Raw genomic sequence first — 17,248 nt, forward strand, 5'->3', positions numbered from 1 at the left:
TGAATAGCCTGTGCTGCCGAGATTGTATCTGCTGAGCCACCTATTTTAGTATCATGTGCAAATTTGACAAGTTTGCTAACTATCCCAGGGTCCAGATCATTAATATTGATTAGAAAAAGCAAAGGCCCTAATACTGATCCCTGTGAACTCCACTAATGACCTCACTCCAGTTAGAAGCAACTTCTCTAATCGACACCCTCTGTTTCCTATACATCAACCAGTTCATAATCCATCTCCTTACATTACCCTGAATGCCTACAACTTACAATTTGAGGATCAGTCTCTGGTGTGGAACCAAAAGATTTTTGAAAATCTAAGTATATCATATGCCGTCTTCCAGTCAGTTGGCACATCCCCTGTTCTAAGTGTCATTTGGAATATTTGAATTTCCCTAATTTCTTTAAGTACTGTTGGAAATATACAATCTGGCCCAGGTGATTTGTTTGTTTTTAATTCTGCTTGTCCCTTTAGTACCTCCTCCTCATTTATACTGATCTCTCTTAGGGTTTGACTGGACTGGTTGTTAACCTGTGGCATGTTGTCCATTTTGGGTGGCACGGTGGCACGGTGGGTAGCGCTGCTGCCTTACAGCTCTAGGGGTCTGTGTGGAGTTAGCATGTTCTCCCTGTGTCCGCGTGGGTTTCCTCCGGGCACTCTGGTTTCCTCCCACTATCCAGACTTTTGGGTTACGTTGATTGGCCATACTAAATATCCCTGTAGGTATGTGTGTGTGTGTGTGTTGCCCAGCCGTGACCCTCACCGGGATAAGCAGTTTTGAAGATGGATGGATGGAACATTTGCAACATCTTGTTCGTTTTCCAAGATACTTCCATTTTTGCCCTTTATCTGTTTCACTTCATCCTTTATTGACCTCTTGCTGTTGTATTGAAAAAAGCTCTTTGCATTAGTTTTAGCTCCAAGAGCTATGTTTCTTTATATTTCCCTCTTTGCTTTCCTGATCCCTTTCTTAAGATCTCTTTGAAGTTCAGCATATTCTTTGTATTTTGTTTAATCTCTATGCCTTTTGTATGCATTATACAACATTTTCTTTCTTCAATTTGCTAAGTTTTGGTACAAATTTCTCCTGAGCCTCATGTAGTATATTCTTTAAATATAACAATCCATTTTCAACTGAAGCTGTATCCAGTGTACTCCAGTCTAACTCTTCTAAGTGCCGCCTCATACCTTCAAGGTTTGCTTTTCTAAGATTATAGACCATTGTTTTAGACTTGGTCCTTGTTTTTTGAAAGAATGCCTCAAAGCTAACCATATTGTGATCACAGTTTGCCATTGGTTCTCTAACTAGTGTCCCTCTGACTCTGTCTTGGTCATTTGTAAAGATCAAGTCAATGCATGCGCTCTCTCTGGTTGATTCCCTGAAAATTGAGTTAGAAAGTAGTCATTTACCATCTCAACCATTTCTATTTCAGCTTCTGTAGTCCCAACTGGGCTTTCCCAGACTATGTTTTGGAAAATGAAATCCCCCATTATAACAGCCACATCCTTGCTACATGCAGTCCTGATTACATTGTACAATGCAACATCTTTCTGAATATCTGAGTTGGGTGGTCTGTAACACACTCCTACCACTTTTATTCAAAAGTTTAACCCACAAAGATTCTGTTTCGTTACTAGAATCTAATTTGAGTTCTTCTGCCTCAATGTCATTTTTGACATATAATTCTACCCCACCACCTCTTTGATTTTGCCTGTCCCTCCTAAACTGTGTGAATCCTTTCAACTTGTATTCATCCCCATCATTTTCTGTAAGCCATGTTTCTGTCACTCCTACAACATCATAGTCACACACCAGCACTGTGGCTTCTAGGTCTAACATCTTGTTCCTTATACTCCTGGCATTGAGGTAAAAACATTTCAGCAGTTTCCTTTGGTTTTATTTCCTTAGTGGAACATCTCCCATTGTCAGAGCTCCCTGCCCCCCTGGTCCCTAGTTTAAAAGATTCTCAATTACTCTGCACATACGCTCTACCAATGCATTAGCCCCCCTTCTGTTTAGATGTAGACCTTCCGGTTTGTACAGGTCCCATCTATCCCAGACGAAAGACCAATGCTTCATAAACCTAAACCCCTGTTCCCTACACCAAGATTTCAACCACATTTTATACTTTCTAATCTCTGCCCATCTCCCTGGCCATGCACGTGGTACCTGAAGTATTTAGGAGAAAACTCAGAAACTCTGGATGTTCTGCTCTTTAGTTTCTTTCCTAACTCTTTAAATTTGTCTTGCAGAACCTCTGCCCTACCTTTTCCCATTGGTTCCAATGTGTCCCAGTGGATTCCCCCCGGCTTTGGCCAGTAGCCCGTCTACTAGTTTAGGGAGATCTACAACCTGAGCACCAGGCAGGCAAGATACCGTGTGGGTCTCCATATCACTAGAACACACTGTGTGATCTACACCTCTAAGAATTGAGTCTCCTACTTTAACTACTTCCCTCTTCTGGGGGGTTGTGGACACCATGGTGCTCTGGTGCTCAACTGCCCTCCCATCACCCTTTGAGCTGTCACTGTCCAACTCGATGTCCAGCAGTTGAAACCTGTTGGGCATTTCTAGCTCTTGAGGTGTCTCTAGGGGTTTTGCATGCCCTTTTCTGCAGTTACGACCTACTGTAACCCAGCAGTTCTCTATGCTGTCCTGCTCTAAGGTCTCAACTCTCTTAGGTTTTGGCGTGCACACCATCTCTCTCATGGGCTGATTTGACTAATTCTTCTATATCACTAATACAGTGCAGATCAACAAGCTGAGCCTCAAGATCACGGACCTCGATCTCTAGGACTTCAACATGCCAACAACATTCACAAATGAAATCTTCTTGGATGAGTTCATCCAGGAAGGCAATCATTCTGCGCACCTGACACTGTAATGCCACATGCTTCTAAATGTTACAGTTTTTTCAGTCTTGGTTCCTGTTCCCTAGTCAACTATTTAACTTTATGTGACCGAGAAACAGCGCAGCTCTTTCTCAACAGCTGCTTTAAGTGTCTTTTGTCTACCTGCCTCCAATTCACACCTAACTGGCTCCCCCTGGAACAGAATTCCTGCTAGTCCTTGACTAAATCACCTTTCTACAACCTATTTACTTTCACCAACTCAGCAGCTGAACTGAATTGACTTCAATTAAGGCAAACTACAGACAAGATTAACTTCAATTAAGGTAAAGTTAAAACAAAATGAAGAATGCTGGTCTGAAACTAGGAAAACAACGAGATGGCTGCCTCTCACCTGTACTCTCCTGTGTCTGTTTGTGGCCACTTGCAATTTTCCAAGACTTACATACATACATACATACATACATGCATGCATGCATATATACATACAGTACATATGTACATGCAAGTTGTGTTGTGCATTAGGGGAGCAAGTATTATTTCTGAAATTGAAATTGATTTGTTATAATGTACAGGCGTTTCAGAAAAGTTGTATTAATCACTGAAATGCAGCTGGATAAATGTTTGTGAAAACTGTGGTTTTGGCAGCTTTAATTGTGTCTCATAGATGTACAAATACTCAAGAGTTTCCATTTTGCTTCAGAAAGCCCTTTTGCCTGTAGCCATCAAAGAATGTGACATACAACCCCTGTATCGCTGGAAAAGGCCTGCTTTTTCTCATTGGAGTTCCTTATCTTTGACACGTTGAAGCAGTTCTGGCTTAAACGTCCTACATGTGCCTGTGTCTTTCCTGGCAATGACACCATTAGCTACACAAAACTATTTAAATTGATGTCAGTAATGTTTAATATTTTTCATGTTGGTCATATTCCCCTTCTCTGAAGGCGCTATTATAATTAAAATGAATTTGCAGCTGGTATAATAAAATAAATAAATAAATAAATCTAAAAGACACACTTCATTAGTTTTTGCCTTAATTGCATTGCAAATTGGGACACCGCATGATACATTCAGGTTCATCTTTACAATTATGGTTTTGTATAGGGGTTGGAACTATTCCCCACACGGCTGACTAAAAATGTCTTTGTGGGCACTTTTTATCTGCACGATCCTGTCTATGTAGAAGTTGTCCCTTCTGTTAAAATAATTCTTCTTTTTATTTTATTTTTTATTTTTTTTAAAGGACACTGATATTTGGTTTCACAATCCTCAAACCACTAGTCCTGGACTACCCTTCCTGAAAATGACATTGCAAAACTGTCTTTCAAACAGCCCTGTATGTGTTAAGAGTCAGGGTTTCCTGAAGTGCTATTCCTGCCCCGCCTGGACACAAATTGGTGCTGCCTGACCAAATAAATGCGTGGCAAAAACAACAACAACAACATCAACAAATAAACTTTAAAGCACAGGCCCACATGCTCCGCCCCCCGCTCTCGTTCACTATGGCTAAATAGCCCCACCACCTCCCCCTGTCAACAATTCAGTAACCAACCGCCATGCCTATGCCAATTTCTGGGGGAAACCCTGAAGAGGTGTACATCAGCCTCCATGTTAGTATCCTTAAAATTCCACAACATTCATATTTCTGATGTATAAACTAACATCAGTGTTAAAAAATCAATATTGTGGATTCGTCTGTGAGGAATCCAAGTCACTGGTAAACTCTGTCTTTTCTGCTAGTCTTTCATTACGTCAATACTTCACTTACCCTGTCATTAAAAAGGACAGTGGTATTTGAGCTGTGTCTATTGGAATTTACTGCACTGGAGATGTCATTTACCTGCACGTCTGTAGGATGATAAAGGTTGACTAATGCTGACTGTGTTTGCTGGGCTCATCTCTGCTCCAGTCTCATTGTTTTCCATCTGATTCAGCAGGAAACTGCCTAGGAATTGACAGATCTGATTTCATTAGTATTCTGGCACAAATTATAGGAGTGTGGAAGAGAGCCTATCAAACCTAAAAGTTAAAGACACAGTAAATGATCAGGAAATATCCTCAGCTGGCTTGGATGGTATATCTCTGTCTGTGTTGGCTGCAGTAACTGATGTCATGGATGTCTGCAAATTATTCTAATGGACTTATGGATACCTAAAAACTTATAGCTGTACAGAATCTATTATTGTATCATATGAAAATGTTAGATTTGATTATCTAGATTCATTCAAACCATCTTTTTCATCATTTAGTCTACAACATGTTCCATTAATTTGAAATATAGAATATCTTCTGCTACCACTTACCACAAAGAAGTCTGAAGTTTTGCCTGTGTATTCTCACTGCCTAGGCAGGTTGTCCTTTTAACTGATGGATTTAATGTTGCAGAGTCCTGGAGGACACATTTGCACCTGGCATCACTGAGGACTTATTAAATCAGGCCCCCATTCATGATGAAAGAGATCAATTAAGATTTATGGCCAAGTAGTGATAAGGAAACCTTAAAGTTCTAGCCCTGCTGGCTATATTCAATTAAATAAGAAAGCTTTTCAAGTAATGTTATAGTACCATATATACATTTTAATTTATCTTTGTTTTTCCTTAGTGTCATTCTTTGAAAACACTGTATTGTTATTGTTTGAGGTAAAAAGGGTAATTAGTGCAGGCATAAGTTATATATTAGCTGGAGTACTGGTAACTCTATATAATTATGCGGGGGAGTGTAAGCATTGCATAGGACCTCCAGGGCACAGCCAGGAAATGGTAAAAAGACCTGCAGGGGAAACCAAGGAAATCAAGTCAAGTAAAATCTCTCTGGCATGTTGTGAAATATTGTTCTCTTGGAAGATGGTGATTGTAGCTAAATGTCATCCAGCCTCAAGCCCCATAACCATGTACAGTGTAAATTTAAAGTCATACTCGATCAGTTTTTAACTTGATCAGATCGTAAACATGACTAACATGATGCCTAATACCATAAAAATGCTAGCTTAGTTTATTTTATTTGGTGTGTTAGCATTTCCAGCCTGACCTTTGACAGTGTTAAATATCACTTCCCACAAACTGCAACTAGGCCGATTTAATTGCCCGCTTATTAACTCTGCTCAACACGACACAGCATTCCAGCAAAATTACAGATGTGGAGAGGTGTTTATTTCCGACACTGCCTGTCATCACATACCTGTGAGGTAAGGGAACTATACCTTCACAATATGCATCTTGAAGGAAAGGTTCCACTAGTTCTAAAATCATGGTTTGTAAGTAAAGTACATATCACCCTTCAAGATCAAATCCATCATATAAGCAACTTTTAAAACTATAACATTTTAAACTTTGCAAATAATGCTCTGCAACTTCAGCATTTCATTGAGGTAGTCCAGATGTGTCATAACATCCTGTATCATAACTAGTACTTCTATTAATGATAATAAATGGGCTGGATCTGTCTCTCCTGTGTCCTTTGGGATACTCCTAATGTAGAAAGCTGAAAAGAGTTTCTGTGAAGTCTGTGAAGGGTGACGGCAGGGCACCCATCACTTTCACACAGTGTAAAAGCAACCAGAATGTGTAATGATGCTGCGACCTCTTATTTGTTTTCTTATTTATGTTTCAGTATTGTAGTTTTCGTGCACTTAATCGGGTTACTAGCAGCTCATGCTTCTGATGCATTGAGTATACAAGACTGTCACTTGAATGAAGTTGAAATGAATTTAGGAATATAAAATCCTGCTTGAATACAGCATCGTGTTATATATTGCTATTCAGTAGGTCAGGAAGAAGGGTTTCTGTTTTTGTTTCTGTGGAGAAGAGCTGATAGGAGGCACACAGGTCTCAAAGGTCAGTGGCACGTAAACTCGGTGTCAGTCAAAATGTGTTTTTGAGACTGCAGGCATGTTTCCAACTGAACTCTGCTGTGTGTAGAAATGCATAGTCATCTAAAGCAATACATGAGAGCAAAGTTACACTTTCAGACTGAAAAAGAGTAGAAAGTTTCTCTTCTTTCAAGGGTTTTCACAGGCTTTTCTCCTCCCACTATTCTGAAGGCACACTTTATATGCTTGACTTTTGAATTCTGCCCACCACTGTTCTTTTCCGAATAAAAACATTATACAATGAGGTAACAGTGTTTAATTCTATTCATATAACCCTGACATTTGTTATACTTCTAACTTAATTTCTTCGGAGTTTTATACTTTCCTAAAATTAGTTTTATAATTATTTATAGTGTATTTACTTTGAGTTTAGTTTAAGGTTATCATTGTTGTTGTTGTTTTTTTTTTTTTTTTTACTACTCTTTCATACTCATTCTCTGCTCTGAATATAAGGCAATTTAAAAAGTATAGAAAGACTTGCAGTATTTTCTATTGGCCTGTACAGTACACTGTTTAGTAGCAGTAAATAATATATGTGTAGAATCCTATTAACATTACATTTTTCAAAGGAGAATCAATTAGGTGGACTAAGGAATTATATTTACCTGCCAATGCAATATATCATTATTAGGTGGCTGTTTCGTAATTAATTTTTTGCCAGTGACCTCTAACTAATTTAATTCTGTATAGCTGTTTCGAGACTAGTATTTTATTTTTACACCAACCACCTTTACATACATTCCATAATTGGTTGGGATTCAAAAACCTTAATCAATGCGGGAGTGAAGAAGTCATTTTCAATGAGCGGATACATTACTCCTTCCTGCTTGGCTGTTGTAAAGCTAATTTTCTTCAGAGAATTTGTCAAAGGTCGTTGTTTCAGATCACTGATCTTGGAACTGCATGTATTCATGTTGCAACGGTCCTGTACAGTGAAGATTTTAGACACAGAAATAGTGTGGCACCTTAATTAAGATTAAACATTCCCTTGCTCCTGTGAAATTAATGTATTGTTATGTGTCTTTGCTGCAGGCTCATTGAAGACAGCAGCCTCTTACCTGTTGTCTTTCAAGTGATTGTGGTAAGTGCCTTTCAAAACTGAACTCCATTCATATTCTTTCTTTCTTTTAATTTATTTTCCTCACAATGTATGCATTTAAATGTATTACACTGTTCTGTTATGGTTGTGTGCATTGCATCCATGGGATAAGCAATCACAGGGAAAAGTGGTTTACCCAGCACATGCTGACATGAATTTTAAACTCTTCAAAGTGCCTTGGGTTTGAGAATTTATAAAGGCATGTTATGATGAAAGTGATATTAGAAACCTGCTGGTTCATTCCCAATTTGATCATCTGTCATAAAAATATATAGCCTACGTTAGGCGTGAAGACTTTCCTGCTATTGGGGCATAATTCAAACTCTGTTGTACTGCATTCTGCTTGCCTTGGTCACAAAAACATGCAGTTGGCTCGCTGCACTCATGAATAATAAGCCGAGTAGGTTATTATGCGTTTATTATTTATTTATTTGTTTTGCTGTGTGTAGAGGAGTGTAGATCGTAGATCAGCCAGACTCATTAGGCACAGTGTGTAAGTGAGTGACAGAGGGACAGTGGGGGCACAGAGCTGTTGAGTTGAGATGTGACTGCATCAGCATCACAAATTCAGGAACCTGCAAATCCATCTGTCAACAGTGGTGAACTCCTTACAAAAGCTGAACATGGTATCTAATTGGACTTTCAATATGAGTAAACCTGCTAACAGAACAGATAAATAAAGGACTTTGAGCAACCTAACCAGAGTAACACAAATACCACTTGACTTCCTAGTCAAAGCCCATGGGAGTTGGGGAAGTCTGTAAATATAGATTAGGCACTACTCAGTATTGCTTGGTGTCTCCTCATCTTTTCCTTTCATAGTTTTTAATATATATATATATATGCATTAATTGGGTATGATAGGAGATTCCAACAGGTCCAAAACACTTATGTTTGTCCCAGAATCCACAATGATCGACAGAGCTTTTGGGTTACAATTTTTCTATTTGACATGTCCTTTTTAAAAACTGAAGACATATCCCCATACAAACAGGCAGTCACTATTAAGCATGGAAGATCTTGTTGTGTGAAGTAGAAAGGGGTTACTTTAGGGTAAAACTGTATGGCTGATTTGTTGATTCTTCATTAGTTTGAACTGAAAGTAGAACAGATGAAAAAACTCATGATTTTTAAATTCTTGAACCCCAGAAAATACTCAGCTCATCCAGAATGTTTTTTTTTTTTTAAACATAGAACTGAATGAAACAAAAACTATTAACTGATATCAATTCAGCATTTCAGACAGAATAAACGTTAATTTGCACATGTATATTTTCTTGGCTGGTACTTACTTCTGACCTGCCTCTATGTGCTCTTCAATATCAGACAGAAAGGTCAGTGATTTATATCTGGGGTTTCTTCTCAGTCTCTTCAGTGTTGAGGTTGCAGAGTCATGTCTTGTTTCTAGATTTCTTACAAAGCCCTGACTATACATCTTCGTAGTTCCTTCAAGTAACTTTTTTTTTTAGATTTAAAAAAACTACCCAGATGAAATTAGTTATTATTTAGTTAATCAATAAGAAGATTTTGCTGAGGTAGAAAATAGGTATATAATTGAATATCATTACACAGTCAAATCTAGTTCAGTGGGACACTCAAGAGAAATATGACTGAGATCCTGAGGGAACTGAAGGAAGGATCTCTATTGATTGTACAATAAAAAGGGGGGTTAATCGATTCAGTCTGGGCTGGTGATGTGGTTAATGAAACGGCGGGTCCTTTTTGTCTTGATCTCTAATAAGCTCCCTTCTGGTCAGAATCTCATATGGACTTGCACAGTATTGGATTTAAATTGTGGGAAGGGGCTGTATAGATAAATAGCCTTGTAGGGGCTTCATTGCATGCTGTCGGATCATCTAGGAAGTACAGTGTGTGTCACTGATCTGAATTGGTTATGTTTTTTCTTTTTGTATGTTTTATGGATGACACTTGACCTTTATAAATAAATAAATAAAACTAAGATCAACAGACTGTTCAGGCAGTTTTAGTCTAGCATTCTGTTCCATCTAGCATTCTGTAAACAGAATCATAAGAATAATTAAACCATTCAATTTGGAATTCAACTGTTTATTTTTTTAATGATTTTAATAATAATTTGGGCATGCTTCAGCCACAACAGGCAGTGTTATGATTAAAAAGCAATGGACTGTTTATCACTGAATTAGCCATTCGTTAATGACAATCATTTCAAAGTGCTCTGAACATCTGTGACCTTGTTGTGGCAGGATATTTGAATAAGACTGAAACGCACAACTGTATTGAAGAGAAATGTGCCCCTTCTTTATCCCCACAGAGCTCCTGCTATAGCACTCGTCTCCTCTGGCGAACGGAGAATTGCTCAGTTGCCTGGTTACCTGTGTAACAGAGAGAGAATAACAAATGACATGTCATAAATTATATCACCATAATGCCATCAAGAAGATCCAATGGATATTTTGAAGAGCAACTCACAAAACTTTTCTTTATGATCAAATATCAGAATAGGGCACAGCTAAACATTTATTTCTAGTCTGGTTATCTTTAAATATATACATTGTATATCTAAAAAATAACTTTAACCTCCCCCGTGTAGATAATGGAGCTAAAATGCAGTTCGTGTCAAAGCTTACCCTTAGAAAATAAATAAATAAATAAATAAATAAATACAGCTCTGGAAAAAATTAAGAGACCACTTAACATTGATTTCTGAACTTGGAGTGGTGTCTTATTTTTTTCCAGAGCTGTATATATATATATATATAATATGGATGTGGTGGGAAGTCAATTTAAATATTATATAAGCAATTTTAATTGTGTTATAGTAACACTAGGCACACTTTATTGTCTTAATAAATCTAGCGAGCATAATTGCTTTTTATCAAACCTACCTTGACGGTTCATATTAAATATTCAAAATGCAATCCCTTTCAACTGTAATATCCAACACTTGGATAAAGCTGTTGTTTTTCAGGTTTGTTTTGCTCTTAACTAGGGGTTTATTTTGAAAGTTCATCAATAATTGATGGTGTCAGACTTCAATGTTTGTATTGATTACAGCAGTGGGACATACAACACAACAAAATATATAGATACAACCAAAAAACATTGAATAAGACATTTGATTGTTTACTAAGTAACTATTAAGTTTGATAATTTCACCTATTGATCTTGCTTTTATTGTGTGTAAAAATACAGTAAATCATTTGTATTTGATTTTGATGTATGTTTACATGTATAGTCTCAGCCAATTTTGAGTTCCTGTCAGTGTCTTGTGACCAGTCTCTTGGCTAATGAAAATCCTCAGTAGAAGGCAGCCTTATTGCTCTCGTCTGGGGAGAGGGGAGGGACAGTTTAAGAGCACATTGCTAAAAGCAAACAGAAGAGCTTTGTGATCGATAACAATGAAGTCTGAAAACACCAGGGGCCTGGATTAGAATTCGGTCTTAAAAGAGAAAGGAAAGGTAGAAGTGGGAGAAAATGGAGAGAATGTATTAAGGCAGGGCAAGGCTGTAATAGCATCCCCTGCTCTATTTGTGCTGAATGCAGAAACCCTCCAGAGGATGACTGCAGCACTGGGCCTGCTGTCTCCCTCATTAGTGTGGATAGTAAAGACACTGCCTGGGTGACTGCCATCGCCACCACTGAGGCTAAACTACAGCAAGATGAGATTTTAATTACATCTTAATTATTTTGGCCACAGTGTAAAATGTTTCCTTACGATTGTAAGTGTAAAGAAATTGTTATTAGAAGCAATTACATTAGCTGCAGGTGGCCCAGATGTTGATGCCTGTTACAAACAGGAGAAGGGCTCCTTTAAAAGGCCCATGCTGGCATCCCTAAAATGATATTCCTCTTTTTAATTATGTTTTTAGCATAGAAGTTTAAATCTCAATTGAAGGTTATCTTCATGAACAGCAGGATGAAGGTACATGGAAAATGTTGTGCATAGGGTTGCTGCAGAAAACACAATTTTATGTCACTAAACACTGTGACATGCAAACAATTTAATATTCATTCTGTTGCATCTGTTCTACTGAAATAGATTTGAAATCATATGTTGTATTTTGTAGAAATACCAAGCTCTCAAAGCATTGAGAGTTCAACATATTTTTTTGCTCATGAAGTCAATGAATTTTCCTGGAGCAATTAAACAAATCTTATTGTATTACTATTAGTAACTGAGAGATAAACATGCAAATGAAGATAACGTGAGCGATTAGGGGCTGCCCCTGTAGCTCCCAGAAACAAAGGCATATGCATTGAGCGTATGCACATCACAATATAGCCCCCCCTTGGAGTCTATGGAACAACTACCGCAAATCCTAGCTAGTGGCATAAAAACCCCGCTTTATCCTATGCTTTCCCGGCCCCCCAGAAGCTGGCATTCACTTGCTTCAGCCTTACATCTCGTAGCTTCCAGGTGCCGCACACAGCATGCTTTAGCCTGACTGCTCTGCGTCTCCAGAAGCTGCTATTCACTTGCTTTAGCCTTATTCTCTCAGATCCGTATACAGCGCTGCATTTGTCATCTTTTATTTGATCCCATGGAGAGGCAAATGGATAGGCTACATTTTAAACGTGATGTCTTGAAGGAGCCTTTATTTATACATTTGTGTATTTATTTCTGTATGTACTGTATATGTAGTGTATTTAAGACAACGTAATAGAATGAGGACAGGTTCATGTGCTCTATATGGAAGCTATGCGTCGCCTCCAGAAGCCGCATTACACCTGCTTCAGCCTTACATCTCGCAGCTCCCAGGGGCCGCACACTGCATGTTTTAACCCTCCGGCTCGGCACCTCCAGAAGCCCATATTTCTTTAGCCTTACTGGTCTCAGTTTCGTCTCTTACAGCCTCCACTTCTCGCATTTTATGTGATCCTATTGAGGGGAAAAATTGATAGGATACATTTTAAATGTGTTGTGTATTGAAGGTGCATTTATGTAGCCTATATGTGTATATATTTATTTTAATAACCAAGACCACGCAATAACTGGGACATGCAGAGACTCAAACGAGGTGGGGGGGTTAGATTATAGTGTGGGGCTGTGGATGAATTGTCAGGCGAATCAGCAGTGGCTAGTAACGGCCCCTGCCCTCCCCTCTGCACGTCCCTGTTTTCCTGATTATTAAAAAATACATATAAGGAAATAATTACTACTATTGCTAGATAATTGAAGAAAAAACTATTATTATTATTATGTAGTTCATTATCCTACTTTGCATATTTTACATATACATGTCCCACGGTGTTTGTTTGTGTAACCAAGTTATCAAGCTGAGTATGTGGGGGGGTGGGAGGACATATCAAAGAGTGAAAAGAAATTTCATTCTGATCTTTCTGCACTCTCGGGTGGCGAACTAGGCCACCAAGATTGTTAAGAAGCAGTGATCTTACAATACATGAAATCTAATTTTTGAATGAAGAACATTTTCAGAGAAACGTGGTGACTCTGTCTGGGAGACTGTGAATCATTTGTTGAGTCCATCCCGGGAGAGAGTGGCATCATAACTGTTCACATACCCCACCAAAAGAAAAACTGTGACCTCTAATTGATATTAGCCACTTCAACTCCAGATGAAAAAATGAAAACCCTTCCCAGGTACCAGGTTTTGAAAATAATTGTTTCATTACCTAAAATGCTTTAAAATGTAAATATATGATGAATGAAATACAAAAAAGAACCAAAATATGTTTTTCATTAACCCTTTATGCTCCCATGTACTACATATCCGCGTTCAGTAAAGAGATGAAAACAATTTATTTGTGTAAAACAATGCAAATGCAATATAAATAACTTTTTATTTTACAATATTATACTTTATAATAAATAACGATATTTTGTAATGATAAAAACAATATACTGGAATGCAAATAAACAAAAACAAAACATATACAAACAATAAACAGTAATTATCAAGTAAAACTCAATCACTATCAAAACCTGTGCAATCACCGGCTTGATCTGTGACATTTAAACATAACAAGCTTGGAAGACTGCACTACAAATGCGCTACAGGGCTTTGCACAGCATTGTGATGGATCTGGTTTCCGCATACGACTGCTTCATTGACTTCTATTCAGCACTGTTTTGTGAATGTATCTTGTCACAGGACTGTATAGCTTTTGCTAAAAACTACATAAACTACATCTAAACAAGTACAACTCACAATAGAACTATATAATAATATAAAACTATTTATATACTTGTAAAAGGTGAATACATTGTCGCAATATACATGAGACTTCTAAATGCGCACAGGTAGGCTACATTTGCTCTAAATTACATGCAATTGCATAAAAACGTTACATGATCACCGTTCTCAGATTTCAATACACATTGTACAGTATGAGCACTGCCTTTGGGATTGAAACCTGAAACGACTGAGAACCCGCTAATAGAATACAATAAGAAACTAGACGTACGCAGATACGGCATGGTACTGTGTGAGGTATTTCATTTGACATAAATGCATACATCATGTTGTTGAATTGGTTAATTCTTAATTTGTAACCCCAGCATTCCCATGTCATTTGAGGCTTTCAGAATGATTTTATTTATATTTTTTCTACATTTTAGCAGGCAAAGGTTTCTGTGCTCCAAAGCCCTGATTTGCAAAGAAATAACTTGCAACATGTACAGAAATAAGTCCTCTCTATATCTAATATAATTAACTCTTTCGACATGAAAGGGATATTGCTTTGCATCTACTTTATGTTCCATATCCACAAGCGTTGTAAATGCTGCACAAAAGTTTTACAGGCCATTTACTGCCTCCTAATATTATCTCAGTGTGGCATAATTTTCACATATTCATTTAACAAGCTAGCAATAAGCCCTTGACTGATGACATCAGCGGTGTTAACAGAATCCACATACAAACTCTCCCTTCATTACGTTTTGCAGTTTAAGCCTTTGCATTAGCATTCTTAAGCATGACCAAGAAAACATAATTAAGCCCAGACAAATGAAAATTAAGTACTAATGCATTATTAATGGACACAATAAAACTATTTGCAGAGTGTATTAAACATGTATAATGAAGCTTTAATCAAAGCTGCTAAATGTAGCGGTAGTCCACTTATTTATTGTTTTAGTTGTATGTGCCCCCCCCACCCCGGTTTCTGATATATATTGAAATTAAAGCTGTGTTATTCAATCTGTGTTTTTTCTAAATCAGATCAAAATCGCAGTTTGGTGTTTGTTGCGCAAAATGAAGCTTGGATGCGGCTTTGTGACTGATGTTTCATTGTTGTGTGTGCCGTACACTAATTGAATTAGAGTGCTGCTGCTGGGTGTGTGTGGGCGTGCATGGAAGTGGCTGTGCGCGTCTCTGTGAGCCCATGCGTGGGTCTGTTTCCAGCTGTTAGACAAAATAGTGCCTGCAGAAGAAAGGATGTCCGTGACACGGCCATGCAACAGTTAAATATTTTAATAAATTAATGTGAACTGCAATGCACCTTTAGTCCGTGACCTGAGAGAGTTGATAGTGTAGTCAATTAAAAAGTGAAGGTGGAGGAAAACTTTTAATAACATACATTATAATAACTGTAATATCCCTGCTGTGAACGGACCAATTTGTTTGTCATCGTACTCTTTGTTGCAGGACACAACTGTCAGCCACACTGTTTACCAGTAAGCCTCATAAAACCTTAAGGTCGATAGGTATATACACAGATGTTAGACATGCTTGGCAGATTTTAACATAATAGGTGTTGTTTCATGTTATATTTATGTATCCAGTTTGGGTTTATTTTTGTTTTCTTTTTTTTTGTACTTAACCAAATTCAAGTGACTTGGGAATTGACAACACTAACTGCTAAAGGCTCAATCAAGCTTTGTGTTTTTGTCGAAATATCAACATATGTTATAGACCAAAAATAACAATACCGCAGGGAAACCTAAACAACTCAGCTCTACATTGGGAAAAAAAAATCTTATATTCCTCCTACTTCATGTTAAAATGAACCATACGGATTTTATTCTACACAATCAGAGTAAATCACGCCTTCTTGCATTTCAGCTGATGGAAGTCCAATCCTGATTATGTTTCCTGATTTATAAAAGCACTAATGACTCATTTGTGCTTTCCCCGGTCTGATGGCAGTGAACGTCTCAAGACCCGACACAAGGCCTTGTATTCAGTAGGCGCTCTTTCAAAAGCCATCTCTCTCCTGTGTCAGGCCATACATTTTCCAGACATTTGTTGTCAATAAGGTCCAACCTTTAGATTCTAGTTCGCATGTGCGCTTCCTGTGGTCTTATAGTCTATTACCTCCCTTTTCTGAGAGTCCGTTATATTTTCAATCCCCCTCTGGGTTTGCTAGGGCACCCAGATTAAATGCTGCCCCTTTAATATAATTTTACATGAAGAGCCTTGCATTACTGTACTCCTGTGCCATGAACCACATAAATCAGTGCCTCACATTTCCATCACTGCCCCAGCTGTAGGTGTAAAACAGACTCGTTCAGCAGAGAGTTCATTAAAGGTTGCCACTGCTTATTCATCATCGTTGTCATATACTGTCAAATGTGTATGTTTATAGATTTTAAATGTACTTGTGCACAATACAGATACCACCATAGCATTAGTCTATGAATATATATATGAAATAATGTGTTGGTGTTGCTGCTTTGTTGATATCAATTAACATGGTTTCATTAATGACTTGGGTATGTACACTGAAAGCCACCATTTTGTATTTGAATGTAATTTGACCACCGTGGCATAATTACATTTAAATAATGCACTCATGTCAATATGGCCCAGACAGAAAGATTATTAAATTGGGTTGGAAAGAAATTACTTGGGGAAAGGGGGGTTTATTTTGAGAACGAGAGGTAGCCTGTTCCCTTTTGAACCTCAAAATATGAACTTCTCTCTGATCCTGACTGAACTCGCCTTTTCTAATTGAGAACTTAATATTGGTGGTTTTCGATTTGCCTATGTGAATTTGTGCTGGAAAGGCTTTTGAGTGACATTTTTCATTAGTTCCACCTAATTCCCTTCAATCTTAATTTGTTCCACTATTTTCTCTTTATGACAGCAACATCAGGACAATATGCTTGGTGGTACAATGCAGAATTCAATGGCACTTCTGAATAACCTGGTTGAGGATAAAGAGACTAATCTTCAGCTGCTGTATGAGGAAGGTAATATATTTATCTCTTTGTCTGGAGGGTTTCTTAATGTGGTTTTCAAAATATATATTTTTAAAGATTTTTTTGTTGAGTTAATATTTATTTAGACAATTGTTTCTTTAATTTATGTCTATAGTTAGCACAGTCAGGTGAGTGAGTCAAATGAGCTATTAAATTAAGTGATCAATGTCATCTAGATAGAAACATTGCCTGAATTCTCTGCAGCACATGGTTGTATTTTATGGTCTCTTTATTTACATTGATAAGTTATTCAATTACACATAAGGTATTTTTAATATTGGAAATAAA

The 17,248-nt window shown here is 37.7% G+C and overlaps 1 protein-coding gene across 2 annotated transcripts in view; it reads left to right on the forward strand.

Moving 5' to 3' along the window:
• The window catches only part of ulk4 (unc-51 like kinase 4), a 123,589-nt gene that overhangs the window by 64,012 nt on the left and 42,329 nt on the right, over positions 1-17,248 (forward strand). For both annotated transcript variants that reach the window (XM_066691564.1, XM_066691565.1), the window contains exons 31-32: positions 7,749-7,797; positions 16,846-16,951. In XM_066691564.1, the coding sequence (XP_066547661.1) occupies positions 7,749-7,797; positions 16,846-16,951 (155 nt within the window). The remainder of the gene's footprint in view (positions 1-7,748; positions 7,798-16,845; positions 16,952-17,248) is intronic.

Source organism: Amia ocellicauda, chromosome 18 (assembly GCF_036373705.1).
Source record: "Amia ocellicauda isolate fAmiCal2 chromosome 18, fAmiCal2.hap1, whole genome shotgun sequence".
Classification (NCBI taxonomy): Eukaryota; Metazoa; Chordata; class Actinopteri; order Amiiformes; family Amiidae; genus Amia; species Amia ocellicauda.